Source organism: Kogia breviceps, chromosome 4 (assembly GCF_026419965.1).
Source record: "Kogia breviceps isolate mKogBre1 chromosome 4, mKogBre1 haplotype 1, whole genome shotgun sequence".
Taxonomy (NCBI): domain Eukaryota; kingdom Metazoa; phylum Chordata; class Mammalia; order Artiodactyla; family Physeteridae; genus Kogia; species Kogia breviceps.
Window position 1 is genome coordinate 116,615,329 of NC_081313.1, and position 19,248 is coordinate 116,634,576.

Genomic DNA, 19,248 nt, shown 5'->3' on the forward strand with positions numbered 1-19,248 from the left:
TTTCCCCCTCTGTCTCTGTCTCTCTGCATCTATCTTCACTTCTGTCTCTTTATCTCTCTTTTTCTTTCTGTCTCTCCCTTTGTATCTTTCTCATTCTCTCTGTATCCCCCTCTGTCTTTTTCTTTCATTCTCTCTATTGTTATATGTGTTTATCTCTGTGATTCTCTGTCTCTCTCTTCTCTCTCTGTCTTTACTGTCTCTCTGTCTTTCTTTGTCTCTCTCACTTCCCTGTCTATCTCTCTCTATTTTGGTCTTTTTCTGTGTGTACGTGCACATGTCACCCTCTCCATCTGCTGCTTCCCTCCCAGGCTGGCCACCATTCCTGGCTTTCTGCAGCTGTGAACGGCTCTGCGGGGCAGATGCCCCAGAGGCAGCTTCCGGAGGTGCTGGGCGGGGCCTGGCAACCACCTCAAGGGGTTGCACTGCCCCTGCTAACTGTCATTGTCACTGCCTTTGTCTTGCTGGCAGTCTGTATCGTGGTGGCAGTCCACTTTGGGCCAAGGCTACACAAGGGCCATGCCACTCTCGCCACAGAGCCACCATCCCCAAAGCCAGAGGGCGGCATCTCTCTCACCCACTGGCGAGTGCTGGGCCGTCAGGACAGTCACGAAGATGCCCAGCAGGAACCTCCTGGCTCTGACTCCTGCCCTGTGCCAGATGAGCCCAGGTTCAGCATTGATGAAGTCACATTTCTGTAGGAGGGAAACTTTGGAAAGTTGGCCTGACCTGGCTCAGAACAAGAAACTGGACAGAGAATTATGGCAAAAGCAAATTGGGGCCTGGGCGTCAGAGCTTTGGAAGGGCACACATGGAATTAGCTGGAGCTGCCCTCTCAGCAGAGTATTTATACAGAAAGCCCTGTTGTAGACCAAAGAAATAAAAGAAGCTTGAATGCCACTGTGAGCATTCCCAGGGCCCAAGTTGCCCTTACAAACGTACCCCCTCCTCTTCAGGGACCACCAGACCACTGAACCTCCCTCTCTGAGTTCCTACTTCCTCCTCCACTCCTCATCCCCTCCCCTTTTGGTGTCAAAGTGAGTCTAGCTTGGAAGATTCCACCACCCACCCCACCCTTGTGCAGGGATGTCAGAGGCTCCTGGTAGAGGACCCGTCCCCACAGCCTGTGAGGGCCAGCCACGGAGAGCCAAGGCAAAGAACCCAGGGGTCTGCCTTCTCTGAGACTCAGGAAAGGAAGGAAAATCTGTTACCCTTTACCTTTGGCTGTCAGGGCCTAGGTCTTGACAACAACTTCCAAGGCCCTTAAAAGCCCCAAGCACCAATCATAGCTCCCCAAATTGTCTTTTAATTGCCCCCACTATCTTGGAGCAGGACTCTATCTTGCCTTCCCAGGATGGGATAGAGGAAACTGGGGGGATCTCAATACCTCCCACTTTCTGTGCACATTGGCCTGTTAGAACTAGCCTAGCATTTACCCCAGGACACTTCCCAGATCCAGAATCTTCCAGCTGGTGGGAAAACAGGAAAGGAAAAGGAGCTCCATGGAGGTTGTCTGGGGAGAGGAAGGGGTGGGGATCCCTGCAGGGGGCGGGACATGGAGGCTGGAAAGATGCAGGAGGCCAGGAAGGCAGAACAGAGCCTCCCAGTGGCTCTCTGGAAAGGTACCGCTTTCCCTGACACCTTTGAGCCTCACTTATGTGCAGTCAAGAACATGCAGACAGACATTTATGGAGGAACTTCTGGGTGCTTTACTCTGGGGAACACCTCAGGGCAACAAGTCAACCCTGGGGACTGTCCTCGGTGAGACCCCAGCACAGTCAAGGACTCTGAGAAATAACAGAAGATGAAGAGGAACAGAGATGGGGATTGTAACGTATGCAGAGAACTGGCTTGCCTCCACTGAGACTGGTAAGAGACAGCTCTAATGTTAATAGCTGCTCCTTCTCGTGGGCCCACTATGTGCTGGGCTCCAGGCTCATCCATGGACCTACAGATATTATACTGTTTACTCCTCATAACAGCCCTGGGAGGAGGAGCCACTGTTTTCCCCATTTACAGCTGGGGATATCAAGACACCTAGGAGGACACAAGTACTAAGTGGTGGAATCAGGATTTGAACCTGGGGCCATCAGACTCCATACATAGTCTGAGCACCATGTTGGGGGCCGGATGGGTAGGGAAAGGTTATGTTGGGGATACCCTTAATTCTGGGCTGGTTTTTAGGTGTTGGAATGACTGATGTGAAGTTGGGGGATCGTCAGGGGCAGAATGGCTGGCACAGTGGGGGAGGAGAGGAGACTGTTTCGTCCTTCACTCCCTTGGCTCTCTCTTTACTCTCTGTCATCCTTGGGAGCGGTGCATTGCTTCTGGCCAATGTGTGTCTGTGTGTGCAGTTTTTTTCCACAGTAATACTGTACTCAGAAATTCTTATTGAGCATTTGTGATAAAAACAAAGGTGGGAGGGAGGGAATAAGTCTTGGGCGGAATGGATGGAAGTGACAGAAATGGGCTGTCCGGCCTCCCAGATGGGGGCAATTTTGCCACCACGGTGTCATTGCAATGGCTCAGGTCTAACAGTGATGGCACAAAGTATGGCAGGTGGCCAGCTGTGTTGTCCAAGGTCCCCAGCGTATATCCCATCACCTCACACAAACCTCTTCCCCCGTTATCCAGGGGACTCTCATCCGGAGACATTTATTCAATGGCCCCTGCTTCTTTGAGCAACCCCTTGCCCAGGATACATGTGTGTAACCCTCATGGCATCTGTGTGCTGGTGCAGGCCCCTCCCTGTCCCCCAAGCCTCCCACTGGAGACAGGGCACTGAAAGGGAAGGTGGAGTGGGGCTGCTGCTCAGCTCTATACCCTCAGCCCAACTGATGGGCTCTGTCTACACTGAAATGATAGCTACCACCCTATGGCCCTGTACTAGGATGAGGAGGGGTGTAAGGAAATGTGTCTGTGCAAGCAGAGTTGGACATTGCAGATAATAATGGCCAACGGCCTGTATCAGTCAGAGTCTGGCCAGAAAAAGATGGCATGCTCAAATAATCTGAGTGGGGGGACTACTTAGGGACTTCCCTGGTGGTTCAGTGGTTAAGACTCCAAGCTTCCACTGCAGGGGGTGCCGGTTCAATCCCTGGTCAGGGAACTAAGATCCCACATGCTGCATGGTGTGGCCAAAAAATTCTTAAAAATCAAAATAAAAAGGGGACTATTTAGAAAGAGCAGGTGTAAGGAAATTACAAGTGAGAGTGAGCGCTCCAGACTGAGCATCAGTGAGGCTCCAATACCACTGCCAGGACTGAAGGGGCATGAGGAAGAGGAAGTTAATGAGACCTGGAGATAGACAGGGTTACCGAAAGGGTCCTTTAGGTCTAGAGAGAGCCCACAGTGACCTTGATATTGCAGGGAGGGACCTGGGGGAATAGATACCCCAAGCTCACCCTTCCCTTCCCCTCCTTCTCCCACTGGGGCTCCCCATTGACTGAATGTGACCAGAAGCCAGAGGGCAAAGGAGCCTGTTGAAGCCATCCCAGGACAGAAGAGAGGTAGAGAGTAGGTCTGAGGGTCCAATGGAAGACACCTGGAAGATCCTTTAAGTTTACCTGGCATTTAGAGTTTACAGAAAACCCATACAGCCATAGTCCTCACAAAAACTACCGTGTGAGGTAGGTAGGGCAATGATTATAATCCCATTTCATAGATGAGGACACAGAGGCTCAGAGAGGTGAAACAACTTGCCCAAGGTCATAGGATTCATCTTGAGATGTCAAACTCAGGGACCTTTTCTGAGAGGCCCCCTATGGGAGGAAATAGCTCTGCTAGGCCGAAGAAAGAAATCCTCCAATCCAGAGTCTTGGGGATGATCAGGGGCTCAGGGAAGGTGACCCTGGGCCTCAGAAGACATCTGAGCGGAGCGGGAGAGGCTCTTCCATGCCACTGATGAGGAGCTCAGGCTCTTGGGACAGTGTGGAGGGAATGGGCATCACCGAGGTCCCCACGCTGCCCATGGTAACCTCCCTTGCCTCCTGCCGAAGGTGCTGGAGAATCTCCTGTGACAAGGAGAAGCTGCTTCCCTCTGCGGGTTCTGGAATGAGGGTGGGGGTGGGGGTGGGTAGTGGGGTGAGAGCCTCACACATTCCCACTCTAGCACACCCAGAGGACTTGCTGGGTGGATCCTAGAAACTTCCCTCTCCCCCACCTCCCTGCACCTTCTCCCCACTCCTAGCCACTGGGGCTAGAGTTTCATGAAATCCTAGAGCTAGCAGTGGTTTTAGAGACAAGAGAATTCCACCCTCTTTCTTTCAGAGATGATACTCAGAGAGGGGCAGATACCTGCCTAAGGTCACAGAGCAAGGGAGTGGCATGGCTGAGGCTGCAGCCCTGGTCTCTTGGCTCCTGGACTGGGGCTATCTGCTTCTTCTAGCATCCCTAGATGAAGTGAGAGGCCCCTAGAGCCCACCTCTTCACACTCCACCCGGGACCTGTAGCCAAAGATCTCAGAAAGCAATCAGGTATCCCACGGTGGGGAGATGGGACCTCTCCCAGGGGAGGAAGGGGCAGGGCTTGAATGTCCTGACCACTCGGGAAGACCCGGGCATGGTGCTGCCATATCTCCTGCTGACCCCCTGGGAGACCCCTGGGGCTCCCAGCTTTTCCTGCCCTTAAGCCTATCAACCCCTCACCCTGGTAGACAATGAGGTGGCAGTTGTTCTGAGACTCAGGGGCAGCTGCCAGAATGTCTTCAAGTGTCCGGCAGAAGAGTTTGGCCTGTTCAAGCCGGTCCTCCCGGCTAAAGCCAGCTCGGCCATCCTGTGACATAGCAAACAGAATCTGCAAAGGGGTGGCATATTCCAGGATACAGATGCCTGCCTGGAGGAGGTAAAAGGAAGACCAGACTCAACCAGGGGCCAGGCAGACAGATGCTGGACCCCAGTGCCACTGCTCAATCTGTAGGGATGGAGTCAGGGGCGGTGGCCACCTGATGGGGTCTATACTGTCTGGTTGGCCTTTGCCTCTGACTCCCCACTCCTAAATCAGGGCCAGGGCTGCATTAAATTTACCCTTCCCAGATCCTCCTCCTAAGATTCTCAGGGCAAGGCCCACTGAGCTAGGCTGTCAACTTCTTCAGCTGGCAGTCAAGTCTGGGGAATGGGGCTCTGGGGTTCAGCCTTGGCTGGGTTCCCCATAGCCCACGTGAAATCCTTCACACATTCTCACAGCCTTCATCTAGGGCAGCTGTATGGTCAAGAGCATGGTATACTCAAGGTGAAATTGTCCACTTTCTCCCTGGTTCTCTGAGTCTCGGTTTCCTCTCCTGTAAAGTAGGGGCTATAACAGTCCCTACCCCACAGGGTGGTGGTGAGGATGCAGTGAGGTAATCAGAGGAAGCATCTGGCATAGCATCTGGCATGCAGTAAGTGCTCAATTAATGTTACCTGTCAGTATCGTCATTCAGAGCTCAATTTTGCCCAGCTCTGGGACCAATTGGAGAAACTGAGGCTCAGAGAAGGGCAGTGAATTTTTATCAGGGCTTGGCCAGGGCCCAGAGTTCTGGGTCTCTAGGCCTGACCCCTCCCCAGCACCCCCACTTCCCTGCACACTCACCAGCTTCCCATCCTCCAGAAGCTCATAGATGCTGTTGGTGTAAACCCGGCCCTTGATGCCAGCACGGTCAGCACTTAGCTGGGGCAGCTTGTGTAGGAAGCGAATGTTAGGGTCAGCCACGCTCAGGTCGTCAGGCACCCCACAGTCCAACGGGAAGAGGATGTGCAGCCGGTGGCTTCCTGCACCCCGTAGCACATTGTTGTGGAACTGATTGTAAATTTGGATCCGGGCCTGGAGCCCTGGGGTGGAGAGGCCCAAGAAGTCATTTCCACCAACTGTGTCTCCCACCCAACTCAGGACAGAGACCCACATCATTGTTCCCCTCAATGTGTGGGTGCAAGAGAACCGAGGGCCCAGTCCACTCACATTGCCTGGGAGGCCAGGAGGCGAAGTGCATGTGAGCATCCTCCCCGCCTCTCCACCTACTCCCACCACCCCTTTCTCTCCCTCACTTGACCTTTGTCCAGATTTCTGTCAGCCCCACTCCTTCCCACCACAGCTTTCAGTGCTCTGACAGGCAGGAAGAGTCCTGGGAGGTGACATGCCAGCAGGCCCACGTGCACTGAGCCAGGCCTCTAGAGGAAGCCCTGGTGTCAAGGGAAGGCAGTCAGGAGACAGGGGAGAACCATGGCCTTGACCAGCAAGTCAGAGGAATGAGACACGACCCGTGGGCTCCCAGTGGGGTTGTCAAGGGTCCAGGCTCTGGACAGGCCTGGGTTCAAATCCTGTCTCCTCCTCTAACTAAGCTGTGTGACTTTGGACAAGTCACTTTATCTCTCAGAATAGCTGTGAACACAGGGGTGATGATTATCCCTTCCTCACAGGGTGTGAATTAAAAGAGAAAGTGCGTATGAAGGGCATACAGCATGCAGCAAATATTTATTGAAAGAATTCATGGGTGACTTGGGACAAGTCACTTAATGGTTCTAAGCTCCAAATTTCTTCCTGTCAACCAGGCATAATAATAACAGCCTTCATGCCTACAAGATTGTTTTGGGAATCAAATGGTTTGTTAGACATGAAAATGCTTTGAAAATATAGTGACTTCTGGAAACACAAGGTTGTGTGTCTTACTGTCTGTCCTGTAGATCTGGAAATGGGGGCAGGGAGGATGGCTCACCTGGCAGGATCAGCCGCAGGTACCCAATATAATATGACCAGGCCAGCCCATGAGCCACATTGAAGTTCCTTTTTTCACAGATTGCAGAGATCTCTGCTGGGGCCAGGCCCTGTGGATAGCAGGGTGGGGCTGGATGGCCTCCAAGAAGAACAACCAGAGCCCTCCTCCTCCTCCCCCCAAGATTACCCAACCTGCTGCCATTTGGCTCCGTTCTCTGCCACTGCTGAACCCAGACCATTATAGGCTCCATCCAAGGACCAGCTTCTAAACTAGTCCCACTCCCAGTACTAAGCTCAGAGCAGGTCACATTTGCCACACCTCCTCCTGAGCAGACCCTCCACCTCTCTTTGTGTCGTACCTGGAGACCCAGGAGGATGTTAAGTGCCTGTGAGAGGCCCAGGAGAGCAAGCATCCAAGTGAAGGGCAGGCCAGCCACGTCTGGGAGGGAACGGTAGAAATAGCAGGACAGCAGCAGCAGGGCCCCACGGTGCATGCGGCAGCCCAGGCAGGCCTGCACAGCCTTCCAGTAGCTGCCTTGGTACCTGCAAGTGACAGCCAAGCTCCAGACCCCAGCCCAGCTCAGCCAGAGAGATTCAAGGAGGGGCAGGGCTGGGGGTCAAGGGACTGAGACATGGTGGGTGCCTAATCGCCATGGGTACTGCAGAGAGTCACCTGGAGTGGACGTGGCACAGCTCCTCGGCCAGACTGCAGACCCCCTTGATCAGCAGTCCCATCTGCTGGGAGGCCAGGTGGAGCACCAGCCACTGGAGAGTGTAGTCTGGCAGCTCCCCCAGCCCCCAAAGGGCCACCAGGCAGGCACCTAGCAGGACAAAGGCTGCCTTCTGGGCCCTGTGACCCCTGGGCCGTGGGATGGATGGATGCAGACTGGAGTGGGGCATCTGTGGATATCAAGAAATCCATGGTTGCGTTCCCCTCACTCTCCTCTTGTTCCAGGACTGAGGCTCTGGCTGGGCACTTGCCCCAGCTCTATGTTTCCCTGATGCCCAGCCATACCCAGAGGCTGCTCTTGGAGACACCTCAAGGGGACAGGCTGGGCATACAGCATCCCCGAGCTCCGATCCAAGAGAGATTTGTTGAAAACAGAGCAGGTGGAGAAAGAAATGCATGTGCCCCACATATACACCCCACCCAAGCCCAGTGAGACCACAGGTGTGGCAAAGAAACAAGACAGCGACTACCCCAGACCTAGACCTGAAAGTGTCCCGTGAGGTACCACCCACCTGGGGACCCTTGGGGACCGGGGTTTCCCTCTCCCCACAATCCACCCCAAGGAGGACCTTAGTCAACAAAGCTGAAAACTACAGTTCAGAGCGTAGGGGCAGCGCAGCCAGAAGGTTGCCACCCACCTCTGCAGCTTCCGCAGGGGCCTCAGCCTTGGAACTCTGGCTGGGCTGCTCCTGATCTTACCTTCTGCCTCCCAGACAGCAGCTTGTTTCTGGAAGTCAACAGGGAGAGAAGGCCCGGCACAAGGGCTCCCAGCAACCAAGGACGGCCTCTCAGGGTGCAGCCTGAAAATGAAAGGTTAAAAACAAATGGAAGCTTCCTCCACAGCACTCCAGCCCTGGCATGTCACCAAACCACAGCTGCACTGGGCTGCGCTGGGGCGGTTATTTCCTGCCACCCAAGGAGGGAGGAAGAGCCTTCCCACCAAGGCCCTGGTGAGCCACATCCCAGTATTGGGGTGAGGCAGAAAGCTTGAGAAGGCCCCCCATTCCGCCGCCCATCCCCCAGACCGAGGGCGTTCAGAAACTCCCTCAAACTCCCTGCAGTCACAGCCCTGAATGCCAGCTGCCCCTCAAGCACCCACAATCAAGCCCACTCTACCAACACCCACGTGGCACTTCACACACCCAGCCAAGCACACACACCACACCATGCTGCCCTGCCTGCTTGTTTTATTCTGATTTCCAGATGCAGATCCTCTTTTTCTGAAGACTGTGATATCAGGCCAGAGGCGGGGAAAATGAAGAGTTATTTCCTGTAACAACAGCCTTCTAGTAAAAAGCTTAGTGGGAGCAGAAGCCCTGCAGAAGAGTGGGGTTTCGGCTCTCCACAGGAAGTGGCAACGCCCATGACTTCTCAGAGAGAACCTGGTGCTTCCAGCCAAAAAAGCAGTTGTGTGAATAATAATTATAGTAATAATAATAAACTGCTCACCGTGCTCCAGACATTATGCCAAGCGTTACATAAATTGTTTCACTTAATCCCCTCAGCCACCCTGTCAGAAAGGTTTAATACTAACCTCATGGACAATCTGAGGCTCAGTGAGGTGAATTAACTTGCCCCAGTCCCCTGGCTAGTAAAGGAGGGAGAGGGGACATGAACCAGGTAGGTGGCTCCAAAACCCAGCTGGTTCTGTGCCTTGATTTCCAAGAAAGGTGTGGAAGGTGCCAGGACCAAATTTCAAGATGCGCTTTCCCCTGGGGTGGGGAGTGTCTCTGGCTGCTTCCTGGTAAACTGGTGAGCTGATTGGATTCGAGGAGGGGGCGCCCGGGAGTGGGACTGGAGTGGAAGCTACAGAGTGGCAGCAGTCCATATGTCCCCAGGCCAGAGATTCCTTGCCTAGACCCTTCCCCACATCCCAAACAGACACAAGAAGACACACCACATTCATAGATGTCATTGACCTCTCAGGAGCAAGGAGGCTTCCAGAAAACTCTCTCAATTTTTAGAATAATTTTCTAAGAATGGAGAGAATTCAAATTCGCTGTACTTTCTCTCCCCTACAATGGCTCACAAAGGGGGCCCCTGCAGTGGGCAAGGGCTCCAGTGCTTCAGAACCAAAGAAAGTCAAGGTTGCCAAACAAAAGGCCTGAGCAGAGTCCTACCAGAGTGGGCAGTCCACAGCTGCCCCAAAGTCTCCCTGTGCCAAGCAACCCTGGGCCTCCAGTATCCTGCCCAGCAGCCAGCACCACCTCCCCTGGGTGATACCACTGCTGTCAGCTCCACTGTTCCACCCCTGAACCTGTGCTTCATCTCTGCCCCCTTCCCCTAGAGGATGTTTCTCTATTTTATAGGCCGGATTTGCACTATGCATCAGAAACCTTAAAATACACATAGAATCGTAGACCTTGCAATTCACTTATGGGAATCCTTCATCAAAAAATAATGAGACAAAGGCCAAAGATACCAGTTTTTCAGATGTTTGTGCCAGTGTTGTTTATACCAGAGAAAAACTAAAAACTATCTAAATGTCCAACAATAGGGGACTGATTAACAAAACTGTGGTTCATCTTATAATAGAATGTTAGGTAGCCACTAAAATGATGATGTAATTTTGTATGTTGACTCTTAAATACGTTTAGTATATTGTTTCTTATTGGAAAAAAGCAGAGTACAAAACAGTATAATTGCATTTTAAGAAATATACATTGCACGAGAAAAGGTCTGGAAGGCTATATGATATACGAAAAATGCTAACAATGGTTACTCTGTGTGGTGGGAATGCGAGTGATTTTTAGTATAATTTTCCCTTTCTGCTCATTATGTTTTTTAAGGTTTCTTTTCCTGACATTGAACATGTATTAATTGTTTGATGCTTGGAATATGCTGTAAAAAGAAAAAATCCCAAAATTGTCTTGGGGCCTCCTTCCACCCCGCTCTGTCCTCACTGCCCCTTGCTGCCTGCTGCTTCTCTGGGCTCTTTTTCCTGAGTTTGAACCTCCTCTGAGGAAAGCCTTTCAGGAGGCATGAGAGCCAGGTCATTCAGGAAGAGTAAGATGTGGCCTGGCTGAGGGGAATGAGGAATGATGGGGACCAGGGAGGCAGGGAGGCCATCGGAGTGTGGAGGCTAGGGGCCAAGTCTGATTGGGGAGAAGGCTGCTGAGGCAGCCAAGGCCCCAACATCTGGGCCCTCAAATACCAGCCCAGGAGTTTCCATGTACCATGCAGTCCACACAGGTGTGTCCTGACTTCCTGCTATGTGTGTCAGGGAATGTGCTAGGCATGGGACGTGCCTGTGAACGTGTCAGGCCAGAACCCTGTTGTCACCACACCTGTAGCTGGGCAGGGGCAATGGGCCTTGCATAACTGTGCAAATCAGTACAGTCACTGCAGATATGGTGAGGGCTTCGAAGAATGCATTCCTGTTGCTGCTCTGAGAGGAACTTGGAAAATCCCAAGTCCAGATTTCCCTGAAGGAGTGCCATTTATGCTGAGTTTCGAGGACCAATAGAGAGATGTGGGGGAGGAGTGAGAGTCTAGAACATTCAGAAAAAACAGCACACATAAAGGCCCTGGGGTGGGAAGGAGTTTGGCCTGAGGAGAAACAGAAATGGTTGGTGTGGCGGGAGCATGTAAGCATGTTGGGGGTCTGCATTATTTTCTTAGGGCTGCTATAAAAAAGTACCACAAACTTGGTGGTGTAATACAACAGAAATTTATTCTCACACAGTTCTGGAGGCTAGAAGTCTGAAATCATGGTGTTAGTAGGGCCATGCTTCCTCTGATGCCTCTAGAGGACATCTCCTTGCCTCTTTCACTTTCTGGCAGCCCAAGTGTTCCTTGATTTGCAGCTGTAGCACTTCAGCCTCTGTCTCCATCATCACGGGGTGACCTTCTCCCTGTGCATCTCTGTCTTCACATGGCATTTCCTCTTCTTATAAGGATACCAGCCATTGTCCCATTGGATTAGGGCCCACCCTAATGATCTCATCTTAACTCAATTGCACCTGCAAAGACACTGTCTCCAAATAAGGTCACATTCCCAGGTACTAGGAAGTTAAGACTTCAGCCTATCTTTTTGGTGGGACACAATTCAACCCATAACAAGGTCAGTGATGTAAGAAAGGGTACTGGAGAGTTGGTTGGAGCCTTGTGGGCTGTGGCCAGGGCCTCAGGGCATGGAGGGTGTCACGACGACTGCACGGATGAGATTGTCCTCATCAGCTGTGCTGATGGTCAGGGACCTTGAAGCCCTTCCAGACTGGCCATCTGGCACCCAAGGAGGAAGCCGAGGACCAGAGAGGGAAGTTACGTCTAAGTTCCAGACTGCCCAGATCACAGGCTGCTGCCCTTGGGTCAGTGTTGCTGAGTGCCAACACTCTGCTCCCAGCCTGCTCACTCCTGGGGCCTCCCCCGCTCACTTCCTGGTAGTTGCATCTTCCCTCCAGACACCCCAGAAGTGCTGGTCTGGGAAGGCTTTCATTTCCATTTCCAGCCTAGTTACAATCCCCACGTGTCTTCCCTGAAACTTGTCATCAGTGTTCCTGGGAGAGAAGAAAACACTAAGCACTCATTCAGTGGACACTGGTTCTGGGACAGAGCATGAGTGGGATAAGGAGGCCTCTGGCTTCTAAGGAGCCGCTCTTTTGCCCATGCAATGCCTTTCATGGTTAAAGTCCCTGATATTTGTGTGTAAATGTTCCTGAATCCTGCTAGCACAGGGACATTGGGGGGATTTTGATATCAGCTGACCATGGTACACCTGGGATCTTGCCTCTGCCTCTCCTTGCTGTGTGACCTTGGCCCAGTTATTTAACTTCTTTGAGAATTAGTTTCCTCATACCTAAAGTGAGGATGGTAATACCTTTTTTCTCATAAAATTGTCATGAGAATGAAAAGAAATAATGTGTTTGTAGGCTTAACTTGTAAGTGCTCAGTAATTGCTAACTCTAGTCACCACCGCCACCATCATCATCATCACCATTGACAATCACACTCTTTACTATTTTTTTTTTTTTTTGTGGTACGCTGGCCTCTCACTGCTGTGGCCTCTCCCGTTGCGGAGCACAGGCTCCGGACGTGCAGGCTCAGCGGCCACGGCTCATGGGCCCAGCCGCTCCGTGGCATGTGGGATCCTCCCGGACCAGGGCACGAACCTGCGTCCCCCGCATCGGCAGGCGGACTCTCAACCACGGTGCCACCAGGGAAGCCCGACAATCACAATCTTGGAGCTGCCAGTCCTTGTCATCTTGTCCTCTACCCTGGGCTCAAGTCACCTCTCTGGCGGACACAGAGACTTGATGTCTCATCCATGGGTGGCTCTGAGTCTGACCTCAGCCACCTCCTTGTTATAATTTTATCGCCCCATCATGGAGCTGCCTAGTGTGTCATGGGCTTTCCAGGACAAGACAATATCCTGGTAGATGTGATAGAGAAAGAGGGACTGGATGATGCATGATTGGGGTTGGGGAAGTGCAGCTGGTTGAGGTTTTCTGTATCTTCAGGGAGTAAATAATGGACCTACATCCTCCTGGAAGGGGGTATTCCTCAGGGTGGAGAGATCTACCATTGTTTTTTGTTAGTTTTTGGTAACAGCCTAATTGAGACATAATTCACATACCATACAACTCACTTATTTAATGTATAATTCAGTAGTTTTTAGTGGGCTTCCCTGGTGGCACAGTGGTTAAGAATCCTCCTGCCAATGCAGGGGACTCAGGTTTGAGCCCTGGTCCGGGAAGATCCCACATGCTGCAGAGCAACTAAGCCCCTGCGCCACAACTACTGAGCCTGCACTCTAGAGCCCACGAGCCACAACTACTGGAACCCGCGAGCCACAACTTTTGAAGCCCGCATGCCTAGAGCCCGTGCTCCGCAGCAAGAGGAGCCACGGCAATGAGAAGCCCTTGCACTGCAATGAAGAGTAGCCCCCGTTCGCCACAACTAGAGAAAGCCCATGAGCAGCAACAAAGACCCAACACAGACAAAAATAAATTAAAAAAAAAAATCTCCTAAAGAACATAAGACTTCCATTTCAAAGGCAAATACAAATGGGAAGATATGTTCATTTTTTTAAAATTAGTTTTTAGTATATTCACATCCCCACAATCAAATTTAGAACATTTTCATCACCTCAAAAGAACTCTGTAGCCAACACCCCCACCCCACCCTCAGGCAACCACAAATCTACCTTCCTTCTTTATAGATTTGCCTGTTCTGGACATTTCATATAAATGGAATCATGCAATATGTGATTGTGTCTGTCTTCTTATGTTTTAGAGATTCATCCATGTTGCAGCATGTATCAACATTTCATTCCTTTTTATTGCTGAATAATATTCCATTGTATAGATATACCACATTTATTTACCTATTCATTTACTGAAGACACTTAAGTTGTTTCCACTTTTTGGCTATGATGAAGAATGCTGCTGTGAACATTCATGTACAAGTGTTTGTATGGACATATATTCTCATTTATCTTGGGTAAATACCTCAAAGTGGGGTTGCTGGGTCATTTGGTAACACTCTGTTTAACCTTTTGAAGAATGATTGGACTGTTTTCCAAAGTGGTTCCATGATTTTACATTTCCACCAGCAATGTATGAGGGTTCTAATTTCTCTAGATCCTAGACAACGTTTACATATGTCTTTTTGAGTATAGCTATCCTCACTTAACTGGTATGAAGTTGTATTATAGTGGTTTTGATTTGCATTTTCCTGATGGTAAATGATGTTGAGCATCTTTTATGTGCCTATAGCTATAGTATATCTTTTTTGAGAAAAGGCTATTCATATCCTTTGCCCATTTTTAATTGGGTATTTGCCTTTTTGTTATTATAATAATTTATTATTGTAATTATTATGGGAGTTTTTTGTGTATTCTAGATATAAGTCCCTTACCAGATAAATGCTTTGGAAAATTTTTCTCCTATCCTTTGGGTTGTTTTCTCACTTTCCTCAAGGTGTCCTTTGAAACACAAACATTATTAATTTTGATAAAATCTAATTTATCTTTTATTTTGTTGCTTGTCCTTTTGGTGCTATATCTAAGAAGCTATTGCCTAATCAAGGTCATAATGATTTGTGTGTGTATTTTCTTCTAAGAGTTTAATGATTTTGGCTCTTACATTTAGGTCTTTGTTCCATTTTGAGTTTTTTTTAATGTGGTGTGAGTTAGGGGTTCACATTCATTCTTCTGCATATAGATATCAAGGTTTCCCAGCACCATTTGTCAAAAAGACTATCCTTTCTCCATTGAATTGTTTTGGCACCCTTGTCAAAAATTAACTGACTCTAAATGTGAGAGTTTATTTATGAATTCTCAATTATTTTCCATTGATCTATATATCTATCCTTATGCCAGTCCACACCATCTTGGTTACTGTAGCTTGTAGTAAGTTTCAAAATCAGGAAATGTGATTCCTCCAACTTTGCTCATCCTTTTCAAGATTGTTTTGGCTATTCTGGGTCCCTTAAATTCCCACATAAATTTTAGGATCAGTTTGTCAATTTCTGCAAGGAAGTCATCTGGGATTTTGACAGGGATTACATTGAATCCATAGGTCAATTTGGGGAGTATTATCATCTTAACAATATCAGGTCCATGAACATGAGTTTGTCTTTCCATTTATTCAGATCATCTTTGATTCCTTTTAGCAATGTTTTATATCGTATAGAGTATAAGTTTTGCCCTTCTTTTGTTAAGTTTATTTGCAAGTATTTTACTCTTTTTTTGGAATTTTTAAATTGTGGTAAATGTGCATAAACACAGAATTTGCCACTTTAGCCATTTTAGGTGTACGATTCAAGGGCATTAATTACATTGGTGATGTTGTACAATCATCACCACTATCCGTTTCCAAAATTTTTCACCATGCCAAACAGAAGCTCTGTACTCATTAAGCAGTAACTCCCTATTTTTCCCTCCCCTCAGTCCCTGGTAACCTCTAATCTACTTTTTCATCTCTATGAATCTGTCTACTCTCTATATTTTATATAAGTTAAATCATATAATATTTGTCCTTTGTGTCTGGCTTATTCCACTTAGCATAATGTTTGTAAGGTTTATCCATATAGTAGCATGTATCAGAACTTCATTCCTTTTCATGACTGAATAATATTCCATTGCATGTGGATACCACATTTATTTATCCATTCATTTGTTGATGAACACGTGGGTTGTTTCCACCTTTTGACTATGGTAAATAATGCTGCTATGAACATTCACTTGAAAGCATCTGTTTGAGTCCCTGTTTTCAATTCTTTTGGGCATGTACCTAGAGTAGAATTGTTGGGTCATTTAGTAATTCTATGTTTAACTTTTTGAGGGACCCCCAAATTGTTTTCTATTTTATTCTTTTTAATGTTATGGTAAATGGAATTGTTTTCACAATTTTATTAGATATACAGTCTTGTAACCTGTTTTTTGTGGTTTTTTTAAGACTAGGGAACGTTTCATAGACATATTTGTGGATCAGTAAAGATAAGATTACATCACCTAGCATTCCACGGATAGAATTATGAATCATGATTTAATCAGTCACATATTTTGGGACATATAGGTTTTTAAAAAATTTTTCTCTGCTATAAGCAACTTTGCAACAAACATAAGAAGGTGCATCTTTGTGCACTTTCCTGATTATTAGGATCTTAGAAGTGGGATTGCTGGATCAAAGATTATGCCTATTTTTCAGGCTTCTGATGGATAGTACCAGAAGGCTCACTAGATGTATGCTGTTTGTTTTGGAAGCCACCATGAGAAAATAGGAAACAACTCAAATTTTCAGCACCAGGGGATCAGTTAAAATAATCACAGTACCTGGTAAGCTGCCACAACACACTATAATGTAGCACTAGATTTACTGATGCTGAAAGACATTTATAGTACATTTTAAAATCACAGAACTAGTTACAAAATAGTCCATATTAAGTAAACTTGGCTGCCTCCATTCAGTAAAATACTCTGCAGCTCTTTTAAAAATGAGGCAATTCTCTATGTACTAATATGGAAATATCTGAGAGCTATATAGTGAGGTCAAAGAGTAAGTTGAAGAACAGTGAGTGTGGAAACAACAGGGTAGATATGTATATGTTTGTGGTATGCTAGAAACAGGTGAAGGCATATTTCAGGGATGGGAGCTAAGTGGCTGAAAGCAAGTGAGAGAGGGAGACTCACTTTTAACTGCATATACTTTTGTGCTATTGTACCTTAAAATTTTTATACTGTGAGTTATCACTTGTTCAAACATTACATAAAATAGTTATTAACCACAGTATGTACATTATGATACCATTTTTATTTTTAAGGTTGATGTATATAGTAGAGTGAGAAAAGTTCTGGTAAAATGTTCATAGTAGTTATTTGGGAAGGGGATTTGGGGTATCTGGAGGTTGAAAAAGATATCCACAAATTCTTTCATACTCCTTCCTTCAAGAGGTGGAGCCTAATTCCCCTCCCAAGTATAAGATTAACTAGATCATAAAAGGCATTGTGGTTTCTTCCTTGTTCTCTTTCTTGGATCATTCACTCTGGGGACAGTCAGCAGCTGGGTCAAAAGATACTCAAGCAACCATGGAGAGGTCCATGTGGTGAGCTACAAGGCCTCCTACCAACAACCAGCAACATCTTACTGGGTGTACAAATCAGCAACCTTAGAAATAAAACCCCCAACCCTGGTCAAACCTTCAGATGACTGCAGCTCTGGCTGACATCCTGATTGCAGCCTTGTGAGAAATCCTGAGCCAAATCCTTAAGCTACTCCAAAGCACCTGAATCTGAGGAACTGGGAGATAATAAATGTTTGTGGTCTGAAGCTACGAAATTTGGGGGTAATTTGTTACACAGAAATAAATACAATAATACAAGGTAATTTTAGATTCTTATTTTGTTTATCACATTTGTGAATTTTATTAAAATGAATGCATGTTGTTCATGAAACTAAGAAAAAAGGAAATAAGCAAGAGAACAGAGGAAATACAGTTCAGCCTGAAGTTCATTAACTCAGCTGTGAGATCCCTAGATGGGACCTCTCTGGCCTCTTAGCAGCTTGAGTGAAGAACCCTTGAGGGCTTTAGAGGACCACAATTACACTGCGTGTCCCCAGCAAAAGTCTGCTGCTTTCCTGGGCTGTGTTCATGGGAATGTAGTGTTTCTGCATCAGGGAAGGTGACCTCATGGTTTCCCCAGACCCCACATCACACCAGATCTGGGCATTGGATACTGGTGTCCAGAAACCATTGAAAGGCCTAAAGGTGTCTCTCCCTTCTTTTGGGGACTCTTGCCTCAAAGCTCCTTCCTCAGTTGTGTACTCCAGCAAGACTGGGCCTTGTCAGCCCCCCAGATACTCCATGCTCTCTCTCACTGCCTAGATGGCTTTTCTGTCCCCGCCTCTGTCCCCCAAACACCCCATCAACGCCCCCCCCCACCATGATGCTGCATTTTCTAAGCTCAGGGTACCAGCAAAATTCTCCCAATTTTTCTTAAAAAGTTTGATATTACGGGGTTCCCTGGTGATGCAGTGGTTGAGAGTCCGCCTGCCGATGTAGGGGACATGGGTTCGTGCCCCGGTCCGGGAAGATCCCACATGCTGCGGAGCGGCTAGGCCCGTGAGCCATGGCTGCTGAGCCTGTGCGTCCGGAGCCTGTGCTCCACAACGGGAGAGGCCGCAACAGTGAGAGGCCCGTGTATCGCAAAAAAAAAAAAAAAAATAAGTTTGATATTGAATGGCATTGAAGTTGCTCACCCTTTGTCTGACCACAGGGAGATCTCAGGAATTCTTCCTAGGCACCAGGCTGGCTGAGGCCCTTGCCTCCTGCTCCATGCCAGACCAGATCTCTCCTATTTGGCCTTGTACTAACTTTATCATTACTTCTGGTATAGTTTTTGGTTTCTTGGACAGACTACAAGCCATGGGAGGACAGGCCTCAACTTTGCTTGTTCTCTGCTGTGGCCCCGAGGCCTGTCACATAGTAAATGCTCTGTATACAGACATGAATAATGAACAAACTAACTCAGGAGACCTGAACAATCTCTTCAAATGCCTGAAGTGTTGTATGGGAAAGAAGAGTCCTCCTCTTTTTGCCTATAGAAGGTAAAACGAGGACAAATCAAAGTGATTGTCAAATTTTGGTTCTAAGTCAGGAAGGGTCTTCGAATAATATAGGTTGCCTGTGTTACTGACCCAGGTTCTTGGACTCTTTAATCAATAGAAATTGATAAGAAGCCAGACAAGAAATTCAAGCAAGGCTTTATTGGGACTGGTGCTGCAGCAAGAGGGAAGAAAACAAGCAACAGGTTCCCTTGCTCGCTCCCCAGGTGGGGGGGGGGGCAAGTGAGGAGGGTGGGAGGTGGGGAGGCAGCTGGTCCCTTAATTGGGGTGAGGGTATGTGTGAATTGGTGGGTCGGGCCAGAGGGGCAGCTTAGGTGGTCTGCCTACCCCTGGGGAGGTGCCGTGTGCAGGGATCATGTGCAGTACCCTGCTTTTGCTCCCCCTACCTCAGAAATGGCAGTTGGGTTTTGGTCTTTTTGTATCTTGTTCATAATTTGCCACAGCTGGGCATGCGTGCAGTTATTTTTAGTCCCTTATAGTTTTTTTGTATTCTGTTGCTTGAGGAAACATTTGTCCAGGGGCAAGCACTGCAGTAAAGGTCCCAGGTCTCTCCGTCTCTCACCTGTGAGGTAGTGAGCTGCAGTCACCAAAGGGGTTTACAAGAAACTGATGGGCTCTCTGTGAAGGACGGGCTATAGAGAGAATTCCAGACTGAAGAGGGGTATGAGTTCCCAAGATCCCAAGTGAGCTGGGCTGTTGAGGAAGTCATGAGGGTGTCTTTCTGGTGGGGGAGGGGGAAGGAGATTATTTTTTCCACTAGAGGAACTT

At 48.3% G+C, this 19,248-nt stretch overlaps 2 protein-coding genes across 5 annotated transcripts in view; one reads left to right on the forward strand and one right to left on the reverse strand.

Moving 5' to 3' along the window:
- Positions 1-732, forward strand: part of SMIM33 (small integral membrane protein 33) — a 54,217-nt gene extending 53,485 nt beyond the window's left edge. The window contains exon 2 of the mRNA XM_067031753.1: positions 309-732. Coding sequence (XP_066887854.1) covers positions 309-698 — 390 coding nt within the window. The 3' untranslated portion in view covers positions 699-732. The remainder of the gene's footprint in view (positions 1-308) is intronic.
- A 2,788-nt stretch (positions 733-3,520) lies between these two features.
- Positions 3,521-8,739, reverse strand: STING1 (stimulator of interferon response cGAMP interactor 1). Of its 4 annotated transcripts, none has more exons than XM_067031756.1 (8): positions 8,575-8,737; positions 8,053-8,214; positions 7,358-7,584; positions 7,044-7,227; positions 6,686-6,794; positions 5,566-5,804; positions 4,644-4,830; positions 3,521-4,045 (listed from the first exon to the last, which is right to left on the reverse strand). In XM_067031756.1, the coding sequence occupies exons 3-8, from the start codon at positions 7,582-7,584 to the stop codon at positions 3,855-3,857; spliced, it is 1,137 nt and encodes a 378-aa protein (XP_066887857.1). In that variant the 5' UTR covers positions 8,053-8,214; positions 8,575-8,737; the 3' UTR covers positions 3,521-3,854. The 4 variants fall into 4 exon arrangements, with proteins under 4 accessions (XP_066887857.1, XP_058917294.1, XP_066887855.1 ...); XM_059061311.2 differs by having other exon boundaries at positions 8,114-8,214; positions 8,593-8,736; XM_067031754.1 differs by having other exon boundaries at positions 8,114-8,214; positions 8,573-8,736.
- Between the last annotated feature and the right edge of the window lie 10,509 nt (positions 8,740-19,248).

What these genes read in the sequence shown, in the direction of transcription:
- STING1 (XM_067031754.1), bottom strand. An exon ending in TGCTGTCTGGGAGGCAGAAG is followed by an intron (nt 7,585 to 8,113) that starts GTAAGATCAGGA and finishes TGATATCCACAG; the next exon opens with ATGCCCCACTCCAGTCTGCA. An exon ending in CTGTGCCACGTCCACTCCAG is followed by an intron (nt 7,228 to 7,357) that starts GTGACTCTCTGC and finishes TGTCACTTGCAG; the next exon opens with GTACCAAGGCAGCTACTGGA.